The sequence below is a fragment of the Apium graveolens genome, chromosome 4, assembly GCF_009905375.1.
Source record: "Apium graveolens cultivar Ventura chromosome 4, ASM990537v1, whole genome shotgun sequence".
Classification (NCBI taxonomy): Eukaryota; Viridiplantae; Streptophyta; class Magnoliopsida; order Apiales; family Apiaceae; genus Apium; species Apium graveolens.
Genome location: NC_133650.1, coordinates 7,700,713 through 7,723,552, shown reverse-complemented (window position 1 = coordinate 7,723,552; position 22,840 = coordinate 7,700,713). Strand labels below are relative to the sequence as shown.

The 22,840-nt window shown below is 34.0% G+C and overlaps 4 protein-coding genes across 5 annotated transcripts; 2 read left to right on the top strand and 2 right to left on the bottom strand.

The window, feature by feature from the left end:
- Window positions 1–264: 264 nt before the first annotated feature.
- On the top strand, window positions 265–2,088 carry LOC141717647 (myb-related protein 308-like). Its single transcript, XM_074519804.1, has 3 exons — window positions 265–734; window positions 870–999; window positions 1,086–2,088. Exons 1-3 carry the CDS (start codon window positions 602–604, stop codon window positions 1,903–1,905), a joined length of 1,083 nt encoding a protein of 360 aa, XP_074375905.1. The 5' UTR covers window positions 265–601; the 3' UTR covers window positions 1,906–2,088.
- A 4,114-nt stretch (window positions 2,089–6,202) lies between these two features.
- Window positions 6,203–6,814, bottom strand: LOC141717645 (large ribosomal subunit protein uL15x-like). Its single transcript, XM_074519803.1, has one exon. It carries the CDS (start codon window positions 6,741–6,743, stop codon window positions 6,303–6,305), a length of 441 nt encoding a protein of 146 aa, XP_074375904.1. The 5' UTR covers window positions 6,744–6,814; the 3' UTR covers window positions 6,203–6,302.
- A 719-nt stretch (window positions 6,815–7,533) lies between these two features.
- On the bottom strand, window positions 7,534–10,179 carry LOC141716632 (U-box domain-containing protein 36-like). The gene is made up of 4 exons (XM_074518823.1): window positions 9,254–10,179; window positions 8,475–8,593; window positions 8,265–8,380; window positions 7,534–8,021 (listed from the first exon to the last, which is right to left on the bottom strand). The coding sequence occupies exons 1-4, from the start codon at window positions 9,501–9,503 to the stop codon at window positions 7,769–7,771; spliced, it is 738 nt and encodes a 245-aa protein (XP_074374924.1). The 5' UTR covers window positions 9,504–10,179; the 3' UTR covers window positions 7,534–7,768.
- A 6,259-nt stretch (window positions 10,180–16,438) lies between these two features.
- LOC141717644 (C2 and GRAM domain-containing protein At5g50170) lies at window positions 16,439–22,432 on the top strand. Of its 2 annotated transcripts, none has more exons than XM_074519801.1 (9): window positions 16,439–17,297; window positions 18,041–19,252; window positions 19,339–19,521; window positions 19,595–19,878; window positions 19,959–20,075; window positions 20,668–20,930; window positions 21,010–21,205; window positions 21,438–21,704; window positions 21,929–22,432. In XM_074519801.1, exons 1-9 carry the CDS (start codon window positions 16,949–16,951, stop codon window positions 22,124–22,126), a joined length of 3,069 nt encoding a protein of 1,022 aa, XP_074375902.1. In that variant the 5' UTR covers window positions 16,439–16,948; the 3' UTR covers window positions 22,127–22,432. The 2 variants fall into 2 exon arrangements, with proteins under 2 accessions (XP_074375902.1, XP_074375903.1); XM_074519802.1 differs by having other exon boundaries at window positions 17,166–17,297; window positions 18,010–19,252.
- Window positions 22,433–22,840: the final 408 nt, after the last annotated feature.

Genomic DNA, 22,840 nt, shown 5'->3' with positions numbered 1-22,840 from the left:
GGCAAACTTTTTAGTCTGCTCAACTCAAACGCATAGATGATCGATATCTTTGTACATATAATTAAACTCGAAATCTCGACCTTTAGTTACTGGTGGAACAAGGTTGCAATGCTAAGAATATTAGTCTTCTTTCATGCAGATACAATTATCAAACTCGAACTGCATTTGTTTTAGCAGAATGTTGTTCAACTCAGAACCTAAAAAGTCTTGATGTATTTCAAGTATTTATAGAACACGAAGTACGTATTAGTATTAGCTGGTAACACTACAGATACCGACACTTTTAACATCTCCTTATAGAGGATACAGATATCTTAAAATCCAATTCATTCCAATGCAATAGCAGCACCAGATTTGCGTAAATTCTACTTGATTGCTTTACCTTCCACACCCTTCTTTTTCTTCTATTTTCTTGCCCCTGTTAACTTGAATTATAAGTAATAAGTTCATTTGTGGTCCTCTATGAACCAACAGAAACTATTCTCTATATATATGTCAATTCTCACATTTCAACCACTTGAGCTATCATAATATTACGGTGTTTTAACAACTTTTGTAAACACATGAAGTAATAGAGTTCTTTCTAAGTTACTCTTTCCGAATGGGGAGACAATCTTGTTGTGTGAAGCAAAAGTTGAGAAAAGGCTTGTGGTCACCGGAAGAGGATGAGAAATTGTTTAATCACATTGCTAGATATGGTGTCGGTTGCTGGAGTTCTGTTCCTAAATTGGCTGGTAAGTTGAGTTGTAGAGCTCTGTCGGCTAAGGTCTGTGTACATCTTATCCTCGAGAGACCCTGCCCCCGAGTGGGAAATGCTGGAAATTTTTGGTTTGTTTTTGTGGTATTTTGCTAATGCATTATAATTGCAGGCTTGCAAAGGTGTGGAAAGAGTTGTAGACTGAGATGGATAAATTACTTGAGGCCTGACCTCAAGAGAGGAATGTTCTCACAGCAAGAGGAGGATCTTATACTCGGTCTTCATCAGGTTCTTGGAAACAGGTAAAACTACTAACAAAATGCTGATGAATTTAAACAAAAGTTAAAATCCTTGGTGGATTAGTAGTGCACTGAAACGTAAATGGCAGGTGGGCTCAAATTGCAGCACAATTACCTGGAAGAACAGATAATGAGATCAAGAACTTCTGGAATTCATGTTTGAAGAAAAAGCTGATGAAGCAAGGTATTGATCCTAATACGCACAAGCCATTAAGTGAGTCTGAAGTTAAAACAACGAATGAGAAGAATTATATAGACGGAGCTTCTATACCACAATCATTACAAATGAATCCTCATGAGATTGCACCAATTTCGACTGATAATGGTAATGTGAAACTTGCTGAAGCTTCAAAGGACCTTATGGACAGTAAACCAATCTATGATCCTTTTTTCATGATTGAATTTCAAGAAAGAGTTAATCTGCACGGATACAGTTCCAGTCTCATGGGGCAATTTCAGAGAACTCGGACAATGTATGACCACAGCCAGTTTGATGTCAAACCAAAATTTGGCTTTTCTTCCATGCCAAATCTAACAAATTACGATATTCAAGGGATAGCAGAAACAGAATTTTCTGCAAATTCTGCTTGTACAATGAGTTCACTAATTTTCAATGAAGTGAAGGGAAGTTCATTTAATAACTCAATTGTAAATATTACTGCAAATGCTGCACTGGAGTTAGACAAAATGGTGGTGAATGGTAGAAGCTTTTCATGGGATGCTGAAAACAGTTTTGAATCATTGTTCCAAATTGGCGAAATAAAATCTGAAGAAAAGGCAAGTCACTGGCAAGGACAGCTACAAGCTCTTTGTACCGATGATTACATTGGTTATCCATTAATGTCCGTATCACAAGATGTAGTCGGGGAGAATGCAGATATCTTTAACCCGATACAGATCTTGGATTGAATGGCATTCTCAACCACAGAATTTCATCCATCAAGATGTTAATAGTACAGGGTTTCAGCTAAAAAGGTTTGAGGTGAGCTTAGTTGAGTTGTTCCCCCTTTTCCCACACTATTTTATATCATTGTTATCTGTAGATACTGTATTTTTACAATTTTTGAATAAGAATTCACAGTTGTAATTGCATGGAATGTTAGAGGAGTGTCGCCTGATGTGGTCTAGCCAGAGCTATTTCATAATTTGCAAAACAGTCGTGGAATACTTGCAAATGGTTAAAAACTGTAATTAGAGATAATGATACTTCTTGTCTGTTGATGAGTCATAATCAGTAATCACTAACCATATTGACAAATTATTGGAGGCACATCATTGCTAAGTAGAAGTTTAAATGAACGTAATGTGGGTTTTCGACAAAAAGATATCAACTTGAATCTAGTCCATTAGTTACTAGAACTTGAATTGACGGATAATAAGCCATGTACCTGGATGAATTCTATCGTCGAGATCAGAAGTTTGTCTGATGAGATTATCAATTGACAGTCACTATCACTGATAAAACCTGCCAAGAACAGTTCTACACAATGGATTGAAATCATAAAATTTCACTGCAGAAAAATGCAAAAAATGTGAGGAGTTGACAACCAGGAAGGGGTAAAAAACCTTTGGCATTCTGTTCAGGAAACAAAGCTCTGCTCAGGAAACAAAATGCTATTCATTGAACTACAAGTGATTTATCTGGTAATTCTCTGAAGTAGCCAAATCACAAAAAACAAGCACAGAAGTTAAGAGACCACAGAAAAGTAAGTAGGTCCAATGAAATCTTTAAAGCATCAGAAAGTTTGGAGAAAGATAGCGGAACCTTCAAGCATTATGCTCTACTTCAAGTTGCACATTATACGACAAAAATAAACTTCCCAGCAAGATCTTGTCAAGTGCAGAAAGAATTAAGAGTAATGATAATTTTGAGGTAATATACAATATGCATACTAGTTCTTGCATATCAACCGTGTTCTTCTCAAAAAATACATCGAAGTTTAAGCTTCACAATAATCGATTACTTATCTACCTAAACAACTAAATTCTTTCACTTCAATAATCTGATGTGAACTATATTACAAGTGTTTGGACAATTTCAACTAGGGGAAGATATGTAATTTCGTTATCCAGGAGCCAGAAAATATATTTACGATAAAATGATCCTTGTTACAGAACGTGTAACGCGATGCATAAAACAATGCTTCAATCGTCACATCAAATACATGTTTCATGGATTGCGGTACATGTTCTGTTACAAGGATCGCAGAACCGTAGAACCAAGAAGCTTATAGCCGGTGAACGGAATCAGCGGAGTTGTAAGTTGAAGGGTATTAAGATTGAATGATTAATTGCAAGTCTGGCATGTAAGATATATAGTGTAAGCACTGGTGTTCAGACATTTGAAGTATGACATTTTAATCTTTGTTTAACAGGCCAGCTGTAGTAAAACAAAGATTTAAAATTAGAAATGCACATGCTAATCGTCATGCATTGCGTTAACATTCGAGATATTTGTATTTCTTAATTGTCAAAACACCAAGCATCAGGTTAATATAAAAAAAATTCTGCAGATCTAGATTTAGGGCTGTATCTCAAAACTCTGGTACTACACTCTTCCCCAGCTACCCTCACGCATTCTTATGCCACAAGATCCGCATTATGCGGCTACGTTTCTTAAAAAATCTAACATAGTAGGCCGTGACAAGATGAGGGCCCGGGGGTGTTTGGTTGATGGTTAATGTGTCCGGTTAACGGGAATCGAAACCTTAAACCCAATTGATAGTGCTTGGATTAACAATTTAGTAGTGGGGAATGGGAACTCCATCGGTTTCCATTTCATTCTCATTCCAATTAATCTCAATTCCTATACCTTTCATTCCTATTCCCGACTCATTCCCCGGGTACATCTAAACGCCTCCTTGGTATACAGTACAAGGAGGCTCCAAGTAAATAAATGAATATCCAGACTCCAGAACCTTTCAGTTAGATGGATTCACCAAATTTAGCACATCAAAGTTGTCCTGGATACTTTAAGCAGCTTCCTCCACTGCAAACTTATCAATTACACCAGTTTTCCGGTATGTGAAAAATTCAATTTCACATGCTTTAACCTTGCGACTTGAGCACGATGTGGGAGTCATATTTTTCATTTTGTAAGTGAAAGCAATCTGGTTAAGTGATGTTCACGACTCCCGTTTCTTCCCTAAGAAATTGAAGCCATAGACCACATTCGGGGTTTCTTAAGATCTTCACTGTTTAATTAGACTTTTCAGTTAAAAGTTTGAGTTTTTTTATTCATTTCTGAAACAACAGTCATTTGTGTAAAATTTAGGTTCAAAACTCTTGTCACCTCGACCTCAATAAGAGACTACAAACAAACACCAATGTTTACTTGCCTAAGACAAACAAATTAAATTCCTGCATGTAAATATCAGAATATTCATATCTCCAACCAAAGAATCCTCACCTCAACAACAATGCCCGTTCATAATACAAAGATAAACACACCACCACTAAAAAAACAACCAGCAAAACTGGCCCAAAATCAAAGCTTCCTATCATTTCATCAATCAACACAACCTCATGAAAATTTCAATTTTTCGAAGCAAGGTCTTTAAAACAATGTTATGGACAGAATCATTTGCAACAAATTTGAGTTACCAAAAGTTCTTATTACTACAAAGCCAACCGCCTACTACAACCAACCCCCTAAGGCTAACGCCTACTACTGCTTGGATACAAACAAGTATCAAGACTAAAAATATATATCAAATAGATATTACTATAAAACACAAGCAAATTAGATTCATGAGCATACATGATACATGTCAGACAAATGACATTCACAAGTCACAAGTAATTTATTTTAAAATCCATTCACATTTATATCCCTGAAGGTTATTCCACCTGCAGTGTATCATTAACAACACCCATATAATGCTCCACATGAACAGCATAATGATTTAGAAAATTACACCTAAACACCTAGAAATTAGTACTATAATGCCCGATACTTCATCAATCCTAAACAAAAAATAAACTAACACAAGGAAAAGCAAGGTTCTACTTCCTGCCCGTTCGACTTCTAACCTGATTTCCCAAAAACTAAAGAGTTCATAATATTTGTGACAAGCTTACAACAAGCTTTAAGCACACTTATTGAAAGAATTTACAAAACCAATTACTGCAGCAAATATGGAAGGTAACACTTCATACACATCAATCTTGGCTAGCAACTTAAAGGCTAAAGCTCTTTCTTCACTTGGAACAGAGGAAATTATATGAAACAGATATATGCTCGTACAAAATGACAACTCAGTTCGAAATCAGAAGGAGCCATATTTTTATTTCAATTAAAAAATAAATAATGAATAAATGCCAGCTCACTCCCCTCCAAAAACTAGACAAAATTTCATTCAATTGCATTCCGGCAAACAACCTTTGCATATGAATATATACAATGGTAGAGTGCAGACCCTTGAAAATTCCATTCTTCAATGCAAGTTTTGTAAAACAGTTTGGCATTAACACAACCATTTGCACAAAAGTTGACTTACTAAGAACTCTTATTAATTGAATGTCAATACAATTGTCAAAACTACAAAGAATCTAGTTAACTTGTAAAAAAAACAAGTAAATCATAATCATGACCGTAATGTCAGACTAATCATACTCACAAAACACAACAAACAAATTTCAAACCAATCCCCAATTATATCCCTAACAGTTAAACCACCTACATTACATTACCAGTCTGCATAAAACCACATACCAACAGCATAACAATTTTGGAAAATTACACCTAAGCACCTCAAAATTAGTACTAATCAAACATATGAGTATCAAACATATTCCCAACAAATAAACTTCAAGACCAATGCCCAACACTACCCCCCAAAAGTTATCCCCTCAAAATCACACTAACAAGACGCATATAAGAATCACATTAATCAACCTACATTTCATTAACACTACACACCAATCCCCACCAGTTCATCAGTCCATAAACAAACAGGCATTAAAACTTAAACACACATTAAACTTGAACTCATGTAAATCAAGACCACATTTCTAAATCTAAAAAAACCATACCAACAAAAATCCGAAACAAAACTAAATTCTTTCATCACAAATTATCCTAACTCGCATTAAGAATACACATAAACACTTAAAGTTAATCAACCTGCATTTCACTAACAATGTGCATATACACATCATGTTAATCCTACGCATCATATCATCAATAAAAAACAAACACAAATACTTATTTAAATCGCGCATTTCTAAAATTAAAACCATTTATAAGAACAATAATCCGAAACAAAACTAAATTCATAAGCGATGCTAAAATTACGACAAATGCACTAAGCAGTAAGGACAACAGCACCGCCAGCCTCCTTAATCTTCCTCTCCGCAATCTTCGAAACAAGTTTAGCCTTAACGACAATCGGTTTAGACACGGAGCCTTTCCCGAGGACCTTAAAATATCCCAGCTGCGTCACATCAAGCACCGGAGCCTTGGACTTATCATCACCAACACTCTCTTTAGCATCTTGTGGGACCATAGACCAAAGCTTATCAATGTTGACTATCGGGCAGTAGAATTTGTTACGGAGCTTGTGAAAGTAACGCATACCGACTTTACCGAAGTATCCGGGATGGTACTTGTCGAAGAGGATGCGGTGGTGGTGCATTCCTCCGGCGTTTCCGCGGCCGCCGGGATGCTTGCGGTGCTTTCCGATACGGCCGTGGCCGGCGCTGACGTGGCCGCGCTTCTTGCGGTTCTTCTTCAAGCGGGTTGTCATTTTGGGGATTAGGGTTTGAGCGGCGAGGAGAGGTTGAGTGGATTAGGGTTTGGGGAATTTATAATAAGGGGTTGTGAAGATTTGGACCTCAACTAGTAGAATTATATATGGGCTTTTTACTAAAACTGAAGAAGCCCAATACATGCACAAAGGTACTCACTCTTATTCTTTGGACTCCCGTCAATGTCTACGTGTTCGGAAAATCGGAATTAACCGGTTAAGATACTGATTTGTGATTGATCGGAAATTTTTAAAAATTTAATTATTTATCTTTAATTTATCAAATTAGTTAAATATTTATGATTTATTGGACGATATTTAAAAATTTGATTATTGATCTTTGATTTATCAAATTGATTAAATATTTTTAATATTTGATCAGTTTATTGTCCATGTATGGGTGATTTTTGAAAAATCGGTCGATGTTAGAGGTCTTAACTAAGAAATGCCATGGACTATTCTTGGTTGTGAGTTTAATTGCTTAACTATTTACAGGTTTACTCTAAGTACTTGTAGTTCTTGGTTGTGAGTTTAATTGCTTAACTATTTACAGATTTACTCTTAATACTTTACAAGTCTTTAAATATTATTAAATGAGTAGGTCTAAGTGCCCAAATTAATTTTTCATTCTTCTGTTCGAATTATATATTTTTTATATTTATCACACATAGTCAAGTTCGTGACTTATCATAAGAGGGACGAATTTAATCACTGCACCAGTACACTGCCAATTTCTGTTGAAATTACGTGATTAACAAATGACAAATTTTAATTTATGGCACATAAAGCATGTTTAAAAATTCAACTCCCATTGAACATTGCACTAATGACTTGTTCACTCCTCTGCCCATTGAGCCAGATCACGCGATCATTAACCCAGGTTAAAACATAATTTGCTCGCAAAAACACTACTACCAGCCAACAGGGGCCTCTTTAAGTTTGTCCTCTATAATATGTATGATAATAATTTTGTTACACATTCTATAAAGCATATACTAGCCGCACAAAAAATATACTAGTCGCTTTTAGCTGAATTTTCCTGAGAAGCATATGCAGTCAAGAAAAGTCCGCGGAGGTTGTTGAGCACTCTTTGATTTTCTGCGATCAGATGCAACAATTGAAGACACTCCTTCGTTTGATTGCTGCTGTTTGCCATCAACAACTTTCTGATCATCACCATCGACAACTTTTTTGCCATCATAAACAATGGTGACTTCACAATACTCTGGTGCGCTCTTCTGAACGTGTTGTGCTTTTCCTGCACTCTTCTTTATTAGCCTAGAAAAAGCATGACACTTATGAATACATGTCATAGCACCAAGCATTACTAGTTCACTCGTGTCATGTTATAACATCCAAGAATTAACGATATATTCTAGAGGCATTACTAGTTACGCAATGGCCATGCTATATTATGCAACATTAGGAAATTGAAAGGAGCCAGATAAACTAAATCATTGCTGAATCAATGTCCCACTGTTATATGTGATCCTGTTTTGTACAAAACGGAAAAGACTGTACCTAATAGGAGGCCGTTTAGTTCCCATAACAAGGTTTGTAATGTTAAGGACTGGAATAAGATCTAGGACTGCTTTGGTTACTGCATTACTTTCAACAAGCATTGTGTCCACAGGCACCTGTAAATAAAATTTTAAACACAAGTCAGTAATGTTCTAGTATGGAACTTACAGATGATGTTTTAACTTATTTAAGTCATTCATGAAAACGCACTCTGGCATCAGTGCAGAGGTTTATATATTTCTGCAAGAGATTCCTCCTCTTGTTATTCTCTTCCTTAATGTAGATTTGCACCTGTTCATTACTTAACTGGCTGCTTGTTAGCCTCCCAACTGTTGCAAAAACATAGTATTGGACTCAGATCATTTTAAAAGCATTGCATTAGTCGAATTGAGGAGGTACTCTATTGTATCATCTGCTGTTTTCCTAAAACAGTTATCAGGCTTACTGATGCCATGTACATGTAGGAGGAACAAAGAAGGAATTGCCCAGTTTGATATGAAAATACGAATTAAGTCCCACCAAACGAAAGAAATTCATATACAAAAATTCGATGGTAGGCTACTAGGTACTGGCAATATGTTGCCATTTGCCTAGAAGCTAGAATGGCAATGCTGGGAAGATGGCATTGACTTGTTTCCTGTTGATAGTAGTCCATCCGTTTGTTACTTGACATTTTAAAGTTCACTCTGCAATCTTTTTTATTCTATCTGTATATTCCAATTGACATTTCAAAAAGAAAATTGTGTAAAGCAAAAGCTAGAAAAATTCTGCAGACTTCCACTATATGTATTTGATGGCATCAATGCTCCACTGGGATTTTTTAGTCACATAACGACACGATCTAAATCATCATTCAATCAGATTCCATGATAAGTCTAAAATTAATCGATAGAAGTTCATCAGACAGATAACACAAGGACGACAAAGCTAAAACTGATTATTATGTGGATCAGCTCAAATTATATCTACAAGTAAAGAATAAGTGTTACCAGGTGTAGGAATGTAGGCGATGGGCGGATAAACATGTACAAGAAAAACGCGGCTTCCTGGAAGAACAGCATGATTGAGAACCCATCTGATCACATCCAAATCATTTTTCCCCACAGCAACATAAACATCAGCAATCCCTTCATCTCTGCTACATATACTACTCTTTATATCATCTCCAATTTCGACAATCTCTGGTGACATCATCTGATGATTATAGTATTGTTTGTCTTCCGAGCTCTTTGTTTCCATCTTAGTCCTAGTCTTTCTCCGGCATAACACAGTAAGCCACACAAGAATACAACAATAAAGTATATTAGACAAGGGAGATGAAAACAAAGATACAAAAAGGTATGGGGGACTAAAATGAGTTAAATATTTATGTAAACGTTGCTTTCGACGCCATATTTATATAAAAAAAAGCGGTGGTTCTATTTTGTCAATTTGCAGGTCTTTTTTATATGTCACACTCTCCAGGCACCACCTGTGGCTTTGGTTTAACAGAAGAGTTTTGTTCAGTTTTTGTTCCGCATTTCCTCATATATAGTTCTTTAAATTGACTTGGTTTGTCAAGGAAGCGATAGAGGAATCTTGAATTTCATCCTTACAATTGAAAAGGAGTAGCACTTTGTACACTTTAGGTCTGGCATATGTCCATTTCCTGATGAAAAGTTCAGTACTGGACCAGATCATTGGGGTCACCGGCCTAATTAGACAATTGGTAGGACGACTACAAAACCTTAGTATTTTACCATCTTGATGAGACTGTCAAAATGTGCCATCCATTTTGCGAACAGACAGTATAGTCTACAACATTGTAACATGGACCGAAGCTACACAAATATCTAAAGTGATCAGGAAAATACATAGTAAAGTCCGGACATACCACAGACAATTCATCCTTTATGCAACCCTTTCCGGTGCGCACTGGCTAGACCCCACGCGCTCACGCAATAGCCTGCAAATCACGTCAACCAAGTTAAACCTTTTTTAGGTGACATGCTTGATGAACATTATGAGAAGAATCGTACGTTACCTATATAATTTTGATCTGCATAAAACTCAGTTTGGCGAGAAGCATGCGCATGGGTCTTGGGTGCATGAAATTCAGATTGATGAACTTTAAGGCAAAATCAAGACAGCCTTCTACTTGAGTCTGAGCCCGGTATTCTGAGTTGTAGTAGCATGGCCTGCTACATCAACAAAATTTAGAACTAGTAATAGATCATTGCCTCGAAGAAAAGTGCTCAGAACATGCTGACATGTGAATGAATATTCGGGATCAATGAAGTTTACGAATGAGTTAAGGGCTTAACAAGATAAAGGAGAGACAGTAGCGGAATCAGGACAGGCTAGCAATTAGCATAGACTCAAGTGCTCAAGTCTAAACGGTCTTAAAAAATTAATAGCAAATTTTCCAAAATATTCTTGATCAGAATTTTTTCTAGATTTTTTACGAGAATAATACAAAAATTCCCAAATTGATATCCAAAACGGATCATCAAATATTAGTTGTCATGATTTGATTGGCTACCATATAATTAATAATAATAGAAAACTAATTTCAAAATGCCGAGTCAATCTCACGTACTCAATTTGATACTTCACTATTCTTTTTACAACTGAATGTCTCTGCACACCGAAATTGTTGTTCAGCCATTTGTAGCAAAAATGAGTCCAACACTAAATAGGGAAGAAAAGAACCATTGCATATATATATCCAGCCCCGAGTCATTTAACAGCTGGGTTGCATGCCTGAATACTTTATGTATTGAAGTCCAAACCCAGTAAATTTTGTTTTTTATTACTAACCAAGCCCAATAAACTGATGGGATTGTGGTATCTGTGCTGTACACGGGTCTTAATTAATACTATTTTTATATTTTTATTTCTATTATTTATAATTTTAGTAAAGTTTTAAATTAATAATTAAATATTACATAATGATTATATAATTATAATTTCATTGTGTATACTTTCAAGTTAGGTTCAAATAGTATAAATAACATATGATTGATGAGATCTTATTGATAAATAATAATATAAATTTTTGTTGTTGGTAAGAATTGAACTTGATAACTTATATGTATTTTTATTAATTTATATATTATAAATTGCTGGATAACCCTTTTACTAAGGTTTGGTATCTATATTTTGGTTCAGATATGATTTTTAACTTTAATTTGACCAAGTGGACTATTCATTTTTAGGTTTGGTATCCATATTAAGTTTATAAAAGATCCATGATCCATGTACTTATTATAACCCATTTTAATTATAGAAACTTTGCAATACAATTTTAAATATGAATTGTGTTACTTATGGTAAGTTTTTAATACAAATTTGAAGTAATGTTTAAATTTTAAATACGAATTGTGTTACTTATGTTATATATTTTATCAGATTATTTCTATAAATAGATTTATTAAAATTTAAACATTACTTCAAATTTGTATTAAAAACTTACCATAAGTAACACAATTCATATTTAAAATTGTATTGCAAAATTTCTATAATTAAAATGGGTCATAATAAGTACATGGATCATGGATCTTTTATAAACTTAATATGGATACCAAACCTAAAAATGGATAGTCCACTAGGTCAAATTAAAGTTAAAAATCATATCTGAACCAAAATATGGATACCAAATCTTAGTAAAGGGTTATCCAACAATTTATAATATATAGATTAGATTCATAAAAGATCCATATACTTATTATGACTCATTTTAATTATTATGACCTATTTTAATTATAGAAACTTTACAATACAATTTTAAATATGAATTGTGTTATTATGGTAAGTTTTTTTTTTGAAAACCACTTATGTTAATTTTTTAATACAAATTTGAAGTAAAGTTTAAATTTTAACAGATCTATTTATAGAAATAATCTCATAAAATATATAACATAAAATTAACATATGTAACGAAAGTAATTCTTAAATAAATTTATCATAATATGTAGATGTAATACACTTATTATATAGATAATTTAATCTTTCATAATCATATTATTCAATTTAAATTATAAATTTATTTATTTATTTTATTAAATAATTTTTGAGCTCCCCGTGTGCAAAGCACGGGCTATAAACTAGTAATAATATAAATGTTTGTTGTTTGATGGGATTCGAACATGAAAACTCGTGGAGTGTATTTTTTCAGTATTTAAATTTAACAGCTCTGATTATTTGATGAAGAATATCTAATTAGTCGTTTTTAGTGCCTCCTGCAGGCTTGCAGCATATATTAATGCATCAATGTTCATTATTTGTAGAAAGGGGTTAAATTTGATTTAGTAAAATTTTCATTGATTCTTAACTAAAAATTATGACTATAAAAAATTCCTTTTTAATTTTTTCAGGGTAGCAGCCTGTATTAGTATTCTGTGAAAGAATCTAAAATTTGTCAAGGTTCTAGAATCGAACAATCCAGAGGTCGGCCATAAACCATCAAAATTCATAAGTCATGAAGTTCTAGATTCAAAAATAGTCTGAGCATGGAAGAAATATGGTTGTTTGGGAAGGCGAAAAAGGAAAGCCCTATCCAATAAAAAATGTGTTTCACCAATTTGTGATGGCTCTCATGTTCGAGATGTGACCCAAATTTTGGAATTCTAGTCAGCAATCAACATCGTATTAGGCAAACCATTTGCAGCTGGCCCAAAACGGTTTTGTTACGTACAAAATGTATTCTTTTTTACATCAACAGTAGGAGGAGCAGTGCTAGTTTCCCCCAATATCTTCCCAAAAATTTTACCAAATGACGTGGCTGACACGTGGCTTATTTTAATATGTGGACATATATTAATGCACGCGGGGTCCCATTTTATTATTAGAAAGTTACCAACTATTCATGTGACACATCAGATTTGAGAAATTTTTTGGGGTAAAAATTTGGGGTCTCTAACATTTTCCTTACAGGAGAACATCTCAATAAATGAACATGATTTGGATGATAAAAATATTTATTAATTTAGAAAGATTATTTATTTATTTACCGATTAATAAATATTTTATTTATTTATTGATAAATAAATTTTTATTTATTTTGATATCATTTTTAGGTTTTTTTATAAAATTTCTTTATAATATTTTATATTCAAATATACCTAAAATATATTATATTTATGAAAAATTTAATTACATCCATTTTTTTAATATTCTAATTTAAATTTTATATACATGTAATAGGTACAATTACGTGGTGCATTCACTGTATGTCTTACATAATACTGAGACAATACATTTAATGTGTGTAAAATATTAAAAAGTAAGATATTTACAAAATTACTCATAATCAACAATATATTCCAGATCTTATTTTAATATCACAATTAAAAACTAATAATAATGATGAATCAAATGAAAAATATTTATTGAATTGAATGTATTCATATATTTATATAAATTTATTATTCGAGCTATTGCGATATTCATTTATATTTAAATAGGGTCTATAGAAACTTAATTTTTTATTATCCATAAATGTGTTTACCGAGATTATTCATTAAACCCATTTGCTCAAGTTGGGACTCGAAAAAATTATTTGTTGAGATTATTCATTATCGAACATTCATTTATCGAGTTTCTATTGTATAAGGCCCCTAATATTTGATGAAATTAATATTTTTATGTACGTAGTCATCTAACTTAGTGAAGTATAAAGTGATTTTTAATATGAATGTCGGAGTTTTGTTTTAATTACAAAATTAGACTAAAAAATTAAAATTCTACTACAAAAAATACAATACAATACGTACTTAAATAATTTAGATAAGTATGTAGTTATCAGCATTTTTCTCATATTTTATTTAGCTTTGTACAATAGTTGAGACGGCCTTGCCCTTCCCTTTGAAGAACAATTTCGAGATAAGTAAAATAGGGTGCAGCTACAGCTACAGCAATTATTGTTGTTACTCCATTTCATCACTGTGCGTCAACTAATCAGTTTAAAATTTCTGAAGGTCCTGTATCGGAGGTGTCAGGTATCGAATCTCAATCATCTGTCAGCTTGATCTCTATACCATTTTAAACAATCAGTCCATCTAAAATTAAAGTATTAGAGAAAAATCTTTTCAGGATTTTATAATATTTTTCTAACACGTAAACTTGTTTAAGGTTTTTTCCAGTATTAGTGACAAAAGAACCAAGCCAATCCACCCATGTTTTAGTTTTTTATTCCAACAGTAACCTTCCCCGCAAAGAAAACCAACCCATGTTTCAGTTTTTGATTCCAATCCTAACCTTCCCCAGAAAGAATGAAAGAAAATCTCAGTTTTTAAAATTTAGAATCACCTATTATCAAAAGTGCATAATGCATTAAAGTTGTTCCAAGTGATCTCTAATCCTGGAATATCTTATAGAGGTTGATATATAGGTATATAGATGCACTTTAATGACTTTTAATTGTTTCTAAATTTACTAAATTCAGTTCAATTGTTCAATTTCAAATAACACAAGTAGCGTTGTCATTATAAATACTTATAATTATGTCAATATTATTATGTCTTTGTTTTAAATATTATTGTTATTTTGGATATTATCTAAATAGGGTATTGATATCGTGATAAAATTATGAAAAAGAGTGTCTCATTCTTCTAGGTACATTTTTTGAATAATTAGTCTTAAAGTATTTGTTTTAACTAAACTCGAGATGAGCGAAAATTGAAAACAGTATATATACAAATCGATCGATTTATGATAGAGGTAGAAGTTAATTAGAGTAATACTTTATGATACATTTCTTATAATTTCGAGACTAATTATTATGTCCACCTATCACAAAGTAAAAATACCAAGAATCCCTTCATAAAAGAAAAAAAGAAGAAAAGAAAATAATACCAATAATGCTAAAAGTATATAGATGATCGAATAAGCATGGTCTGATCAAGTCGGCGAGAATAATGCACATAACTTTATAGCATTTGATTTTAACACATTCAGGTTATTTGTCTTGTAGTTCCGTTAAATTTTTGAAAATAGTATAAAAAATCATGAATAATACTGTAATGATATTAAGTTCGGCTGAATACGTATTTTAACAAATAAGATTTGTAATTTAACGAGTCTCATGATGCAGCCTATTGCTCGTTTGTAGCTTATTGTTCTAATCATCAAACATTTGATTATTAAAAGGAATGAAAAGAAGGAAAATATCTGATGGACTAATTTCGTGTTTTTTACTTAAAAAATTGGTTTGTGGTAATCAATACAAGTATTTCTAATCTAATTGTACGGACAATTAATTTTCCCAATAATTTCTCATAAAAAAACTCCCAATAATTAATTGCACTGTTAAATTTAGTAGAAATGACAATTTTGTATGTTACTAGCAGCATCCAACTTCCACTTTTAAAATTATTTCATTGCATTTGCGGACATTACTTGAATCCTGTACACTCCAAAAAAGAGTATACAACCCACACATGTACTATTTAAAATTGTGACAAAGGTACGGTTTGGTATTGCTGTTGCAGACCGCTCCCGTTTGGTATTGTTGTTGCAGAACGCTCCCGTTGGGTATTGCTGTTGCAGACAGCTACAACAGCTACGGTCTGAAAAAGCCCTTTTGATCTAAAAGCTGCTGTTAGAAAAAGCATGTCTCCATGCTTTTGGAAAAAACGGTTTACATGCTTTTGGAGAAAACGGTTTTCAATTTTTGCAGGAAGTAGCTATCAGTTTCACCATCAAACCTTCTCAAAAATATTAATTTTATATATTATATCTCAAAATATGCATAAATAAAAAAAAAATACCAAATAGTCATCTAATTTTCCTGACAGCACTTTTTCCACTAGCATTTTTTCTCACAGCACAGCAGTTTTTAACGGCACTCCCAAACGGAGCAAAAAAAAGTGTTTCCTCTGTCCCATTCAATTGAATACGGTTTTTATTCAATTCTCGATAAATATTTTAGGGTGAATATAAATTATATTTTTATAATTTATTTTTATTTTTTTATATATAAATTCAAATACCAAATTATATTCAGAAAAAAAATTTAAAGCTATTTACAGCACTATATTTTATAAGAGTATAAAAATACGTACCGAGTCACATCTCCGGTGTATGGAATCCTAGGGGAAGAGGGAGAGTAGTATTTCAGATCGGTTGGAAAAAGGTGACGAATACGCAAAAAAAGAAAACCAAATCAAACACTCGTCCCATATACAAAAGAACAGAAGTATAAACTCCTGAATAAAGGGAGCAAAAATCAAGTTTGAAATGTCGATGACTACAAATTTAAGCCGTTTCTTCATTTTAATCTTCTTTGTTTAGTCAAAAACCACCCAATTAGCGTACCTTCACGTCAAAAAACACACACAAACACACACTAAATATCCAAAGTACAAAACAGTACAGCTGACGCCAACATAGATACACAACACAATCTACATGTATGTATCTCCGTTCCTACAAGAACTCACTTATATTCGTCACTTTTAAAACCGCCCCTTGTTGTTCTTTATCTTTTAAAACCATTACATAAGTCCAGTCATCATTAAATTTATATTCGTGTCACTTTGTTCAGACACCCACGTTAACATATCTTCTTCTTCACCCCCATAACAACCATTATTTTATTATTTCTCATTTCCATTTATACCCCTCTAACAAATTTCCATTTATATATAGCTAGGCGCCTAGCAGTTATTTTTTTAATTATTTTTTTTCGATTTTTTTTTTAAAAAATGAGGCTGTTTGTGTATGTGTTGGAGGGCAGGGACTGGATAGTAGAGGAGTCGTACGTTAAATTACAAGTAGGGAAATTTAAATCAAAGACAAGAGTGTTGAAGAATACTAAAAACCCTGTTTGGAATGAAGAGTTTGCTTTTAGAGTTCATGATTTGGAGGAAGTGCTTGTTGTGTCTGTGTTTCATCCTAGAGATGATCCGGGTTTTTTTAATGGGTGTGGTGAGTTGGTGGGTCGGGTCAAGATTCCTGTTTCTTCTGTTACTGATGAGGATACTATGAATTTTCCACCTACTTGGTTTACTGTTCAGAGGCCCAAGAGCTCGAAATCTCGAAATAGAGATGCTGGTTAGTACTCTTTTTTGTTGTGTTTTTCATTTCTCTGTTTTGCTTCTGTAGTTGTGTTTTTTGATTGTGTTACATATTTTTTGATGCATTAGATTTCAATACTATATGTTTTTTGCTCATTATCATGGTTATAAATTTCGGAAATCGTAATTAATAGGTGGGGTTAAGATTCGATTTTATTGAAATGACAAATCGGATAAATTTCAATATTTTAGTAATATTTAATGTATTAACCTTATTTATAGTAAAAAATGTCATTAAAAAATAATTCATATTGATAAATCGGATTTTAAAAATTGAATTGATTAAACATTTGTAAGAATTTATTGGCAAAATTGGACTATTTTGAGAACACTGATCACTATGCTATGACGAATCCTTAAGGTTTGCTATGTGTAACATTGTTTGAATGTGCTTGAAACTAATTTATAGGTAAGTGATTGTTATAGTGACTAGGACATTTTCCTTTTGCACCAAGTGCCATGTATTTGAAAAATGTAGTGCTAATGATTAATTGATGATTATGCCTCAAATGTTCGAATTATTAACTTATTTGATTTCGATGCAAGAAAGGTGAAGTCTTCTTCCGTTTCGTACACTTCAAAAATAATTTAATTCAAGAATGGGTTGGTGCTTGAAATTGCTGTAGTATGTACTAAAATTGTGGTAATTGCATCAGTAATATGATTTAGATTTTTAATTTTGGTGAAAGATATGAACTTGAAATTTGTTGGGCCATGAAGGGAAAATTCTTGTCACTCTTTCTCTGCATGGAAGAGATCCTGAGAATTTGAGTGAACGCCCATTATTTGCACAACCAAATATTCGTAACGGAAATGATGAAGATTGGGAAGGTATGTACGCTTCATCGCAAGATGGTACCAGCTCGAAGTCTCCATCTCGTCATAAGATCCTGGATGGAAAATATTTGATGAAACCTATTGCTGGACGTTTGAAGAGACTCTTTAATAAGAATGAGGACAGCTCAACAGTTGATGATTCATCTGAACAATCTACTACGGTATCTGATTATGAAGATTGCGTAGATGAGCCTGCCCCAAGTGTTAGTTTCGGTGAATTGGTGGAAATGATGCAGTCAGCGACGATTGAAAGGGAAATGCCAGAAAATCTGCAGGGAGGCGTTCTTGTTGATCAAACATATGTTGTATCTCCAAAAGATTTAAATGAGAACCTGTTTGCTCCAAATTCACAGTTTAAGAGAGATTTAGCAGATTTGCAAGGAACAACAGATGTTCAGGAGGGGCCTTGGATCTGGAAATCAGAAGACAAGTCGTTATTAACACGAGTTGTTACCTACACCAACCCACCATCAAAACTTGTAAAGGCTGTCAAGGCCACTGAAGAGCAGACCTATCTTAAGGCAAATGGATCGGAATTTGCTGTTTCCGTACATGTCAGCACACCAGATGCACCATATGGCAACACATTTAAAATTGAAATTTTATACAAGATAATCCCTGGGCCAACATTATCTTCTGGAGAAGAAACCTCCCATCTTACTATATCATGGAGCATCAATTTTCATCAGAACACTATGATGAGAGGCATGATTGAAGGAGGAGCTCGCCAAGGATTAAAAGATAGTTTCGATCAGTTTGCTAGTTTGCTGTCTCAAAATTACAGAACAGCAGATCCTTCAGCTATATCAAATAAAGATCAAATGCTGGAAAATTTACAGTCTGAGCATCAGTCAGATTGGGAGTTGGCAGCTGAATACTTTTGGAATTTCACTGTAATTTCCACTGTTTTCACAGCGATGTATGTTTTTGTGCATATCCTACTATCCGGGCCAAGTAAGCTGCAAGGATTAGAGTTTCATGGTCTTGATTTGCCAGACAGTTTTGGAGAACTTATCACCAGCGGGATTCTAGTTTTACAGCTTGAGCGTGTTTACGTCATGGTATCTCATTTTATAGAGGCAAGGTTTAGAAAAGGTGAACAATTTAACATTTTTGTGTTTCTATTATTAGTTCATGTTTAAAACACTGATTTCCAACTGGACCCATAATAATGATAACAGGAAGTGATCATGGAGTCAAAGCACAAGGTGATGGATGGGTGCTTACAGCAGCACTAATTGAAGGGACAAATTTAGCTTCTTTAGACTCGGAAGAGCTGCCAGATCCATATGTGGTGCTCACCTGCAATGGAAAAACACGAACAAGCTCTGTGAAGCTTCAAACTCTTGATCCTCAATGGAATGGTACATAATATTTTTAAATTGGGCATTCTCGTGTTGTCATCTCTATGAGTGATCATTAACTTTTACTATGCAGAGATACTTGAGTTTGATGCTACAGAAGATCCACCATCAGTGGTGGATGTTGAAGTATTCGACTTTGATGGTCCATTTGACCAAGCTGTTTCACTTGGACATGCTGAAATTAATTTATTAAAACACAGTTCCACAGAACTGGCAGACATGTGGGTTCCTCTTGAAGGAAAACTTGCTCAGGCTTCTCAGTCAATGTTGCACTTGAGAATATTTTTAGACAACAACAATGGAGTTGATACTATAAAAGAATATTTAAATAAGATGGAGAAAGAAGTTGGAAAGAAGGTGATTGATTTCATTGTGTATTCTGTTGTACTTTTTCAAGTTTATGCCTGTAAATTAACATCCGTTCTTCTGCTTGACAGTTGAACCTTCGGTCCCCTCACAGGAATTCCACATTCCAGAAAATTTTTGCACTTCCACCAGAAGAATTTCTCATTAGTGATTTTTCGTGTTCCCTTAAAAGGAAGATGCCACTACAGGTACCATGCCTACTATCTAGAGTGTTTTTTTTTGTTGTTGGTTCTTTTGATACCCCATCCCCTTCCTTTCTCCTTGGAAAAAAGAGAAGATAATGTATTGTGTAGTATACAGTAAATTTAACAGAAATGAGAGTAATGGAGAATGTTTTTATCATGGGTTTTATTGAGAATTTCATGGGAGCAAACTTTATTATAAAGAATTTTCATTTCATAAGCATGGACATCTCTACATAAAATTAAATCGTACACAAGAAGTATGCTATATTATTGCTGTTAATTTTGTTCTACACGAAATCATGTTAAAAATAGTTGTGGTGTAAAAGAGACATTTATGCAACAACATAACATGAATCGGTGCAGAACTATGATAATAAGCTAAGATGAGTTGCCAATTAATAATGTGTGTAGTCCCTCTGGTAACGGAAGTTGCACATCTGTCATTACTTGTATGAATCAGGTTGATTAGGTTCCATGCATCTGCTAAAAGTAGAGGCCACCTTTATACAAAGCTTTTATATCTTAAATTTTTACACCAAATGTTGTTCATTGCCAAATACCCCTGCTCACGATATTATTGAAAACTTTGGTGCAGGGGCGACTCTTTTTATCTTCAAGAATTGTTGGTTTTTATGCGAACTTGTTTGGACACAAGACCAGATTTTTCTTTCTTTGGGAAGACATTGATGATGTTCAAGTGCTTCCCCCATCCCTGTCATCTTTTGGAAGTCCCTTGCTTGTTATAGTTTTGCGAAATGGTCGAGGTTTGGATGCTAAGCATGGTGCAAAGTCTCAAGATGACCAAGGCAGGCTACGGTTCTACTTTCATTCATTTGTATCCTTCAGTGCAGCTAGCAGGTAGAGATGGGAAATTGTTGCTTGCCTGTAATGCATTTATGATGTTTTCGAAAAGATGATAACTATTTTGCAAAAACAGGACGATTATGGCCTTGTGGAAAACCAGAACATTGAGTCCGGAGGAGAAAGCTGAGATCGCGGAGGAGCAACAAGTTGAAATCGCAGAGAGGCAACATGAACAAGATGGCGAGTCCACTTTACCTGATGAAGGTACCAGTTCGATAATTGAAGATGTGACAATGTCAAAGATCTATTCGGCAGAAATTCCTGTTAATGTAAGTTGTTAACTCTTTGATTGATCATGACAAAAAAAAAACTTTGATTGATCACTCCACATCCCTACTTGTTTGTACTCCTACTCTATTAATTTGAAGAGAGAATTGCAAAAGGGAAGATACGAAAAGAAGATTTGTTAAACTAGGAACTTTTTCTTTAACCTCTATGGATTACAGTTCCATAATACATGCACTATGCATCTTGTAGACTATTTTCTTTTCAATGGTTCAGGTCAAATCATTGATGGGGATATTTGATGGAGGCTATATGGAGCATGCAGTGATGGAGAGATCTGGCTGTCTTAATTATGTGACTACTAGCTGGGAACAAGTAAATCCAAATGTATTTGAAAGGCGGATGTATTTCAAATTCAACCGTCGAGTGTCAGTCTTTGGAGGAGACGTGACCTGCACACAGCAAAAATCTCCCATTTCTAATGGGTGGATTGTAGACGAGAGTATGGTCTTACATGATGTTCCTTTTGGCGACTACTTCCGTGTAAGTGGCTCATAATTGTACTTTTAATAGGATGTCTACATGTTGATCTTTTAATAGTGAACATGACGATGTATTTATCGGAAAACAAAAGTGAACTGAAAATGTATGCAAGGTTGTATATGGTTGATGTCCCTTACTCGCATATTCCTTGCACATATTTGAAGTTGACTTCGAGTTCTGACATCTACTTCAGCTGACATCTAACTATATTTTCTCGTGTGCAGGTTCACCTCAGGTACGAGATCGAGAATTCAAAGCTTGCTGTTTCATCATCCAAGTGTGATGTGTATATCGGTGTATTGTGGTTGAAGAGCACCAGGTTTCGGGACAGAGTAACAAGCAACATCGTCAAAAAATTCAAGCAGCGGTTGAAGGAAATTTTTGAACAAGTCGAGAGGGAGATCTTGTTAGCAAGTCAATAGAATGCAGCCAACAAGTCATGATCTAAGTGTTGTCATTTCCGGCCTTCACGTTGGTCTATTTTACGGTAAGCTATGCGTCAATGTACTTCGCATGATACTGCAGTTTTTCTTAGGACTTGTTCCTGTTCTTAGGATTATACATACCAGTGATCTGCATAAATATGTGTTCCGTGACTGAAATAAGGGGCAGCGGATGTATTTTATAATTGGCAATATCTGTTGTAAATTCGGGTAGGAATTTCAGTAGCCAGGGATAATTTTTTGCATAATGTAATTTTTCTGATTTGTAAGTCCTCATTTCTTACACTGTTGCTATGCCTTTATTGTTTCCAAAGGTTCTATTCAGCCGGCCTTGGGCGGTTAAAAAGTATTCAGTGATGATAGCAACTTAAACAATTAAATAAGAAATGGTTAGCAACATGCCTGTTGTTTTGAATCTCTTTGTTTTTTTTATTAAATGTTGCCGTGAATCTCATAAAACTCAATTTCATATCCAACTTCCATAACCAGACTTTAGGCCCGGACTTGGCAGGTTAATATGCTGTGCTAACAATTTTCAAAAAATTAATCATACTCTATTTATTATTCATTTTTTCCATTTTTTCCATCTCATCGATTTTTGTTATTTCCTATTTCATCATATCATCATATCCAGAGGTTGAAACGATCATCAGGCATTCATTTTTTTCCATCTCATCGACTTTTCTTATTTCC

Excerpts from the sequence above, each read along its gene's own strand:
- LOC141717647 (XM_074519804.1), top strand. The coding sequence starts at position 602 with ATGGGGAGACAATCTTGTTGTGTGAAGCAAAAGTTGAGAAAAGGCTTG. Across the intron at positions 735-869 it reads TTCTGTTCCTAAATTGGCTG|GCTTGCAAAGGTGTGGAAAG; the intron begins GTAAGTTGAGTT and ends TTATAATTGCAG. Across the intron at positions 1,000-1,085 it reads CATCAGGTTCTTGGAAACAG|GTGGGCTCAAATTGCAGCAC; the intron begins GTAAAACTACTA and ends CGTAAATGGCAG.
- LOC141717645 (XM_074519803.1), bottom strand. The coding sequence starts at position 6,743 with ATGACAACCCGCTTGAAGAAGAACCGCAAGAAGCGCGGCCACGTCAGC.
- LOC141716632 (XM_074518823.1), bottom strand. The coding sequence starts at position 9,503 with ATGGAAACAAAGAGCTCGGAAGACAAACAATACTATAATCATCAGATG. Across the intron at positions 8,594-9,253 it reads CGCCTACATTCCTACACCTG|TTGGGAGGCTAACAAGCAGC; the intron begins GTAACACTTATT and ends TTTTTGCAACAG. Across the intron at positions 8,022-8,264 it reads ACTAAACGGCCTCCTATTAG|GCTAATAAAGAAGAGTGCAG; the intron begins GTACAGTCTTTT and ends TGCTTTTTCTAG.
- LOC141717644 (XM_074519801.1), top strand. The coding sequence starts at position 16,949 with ATGAGGCTGTTTGTGTATGTGTTGGAGGGCAGGGACTGGATAGTAGAG. Across the intron at positions 19,879-19,958 it reads AGAAAGAAGTTGGAAAGAAG|TTGAACCTTCGGTCCCCTCA; the intron begins GTGATTGATTTC and ends TCTGCTTGACAG. Across the intron at positions 20,076-20,667 it reads AAAGGAAGATGCCACTACAG|GGGCGACTCTTTTTATCTTC; the intron begins GTACCATGCCTA and ends ACTTTGGTGCAG.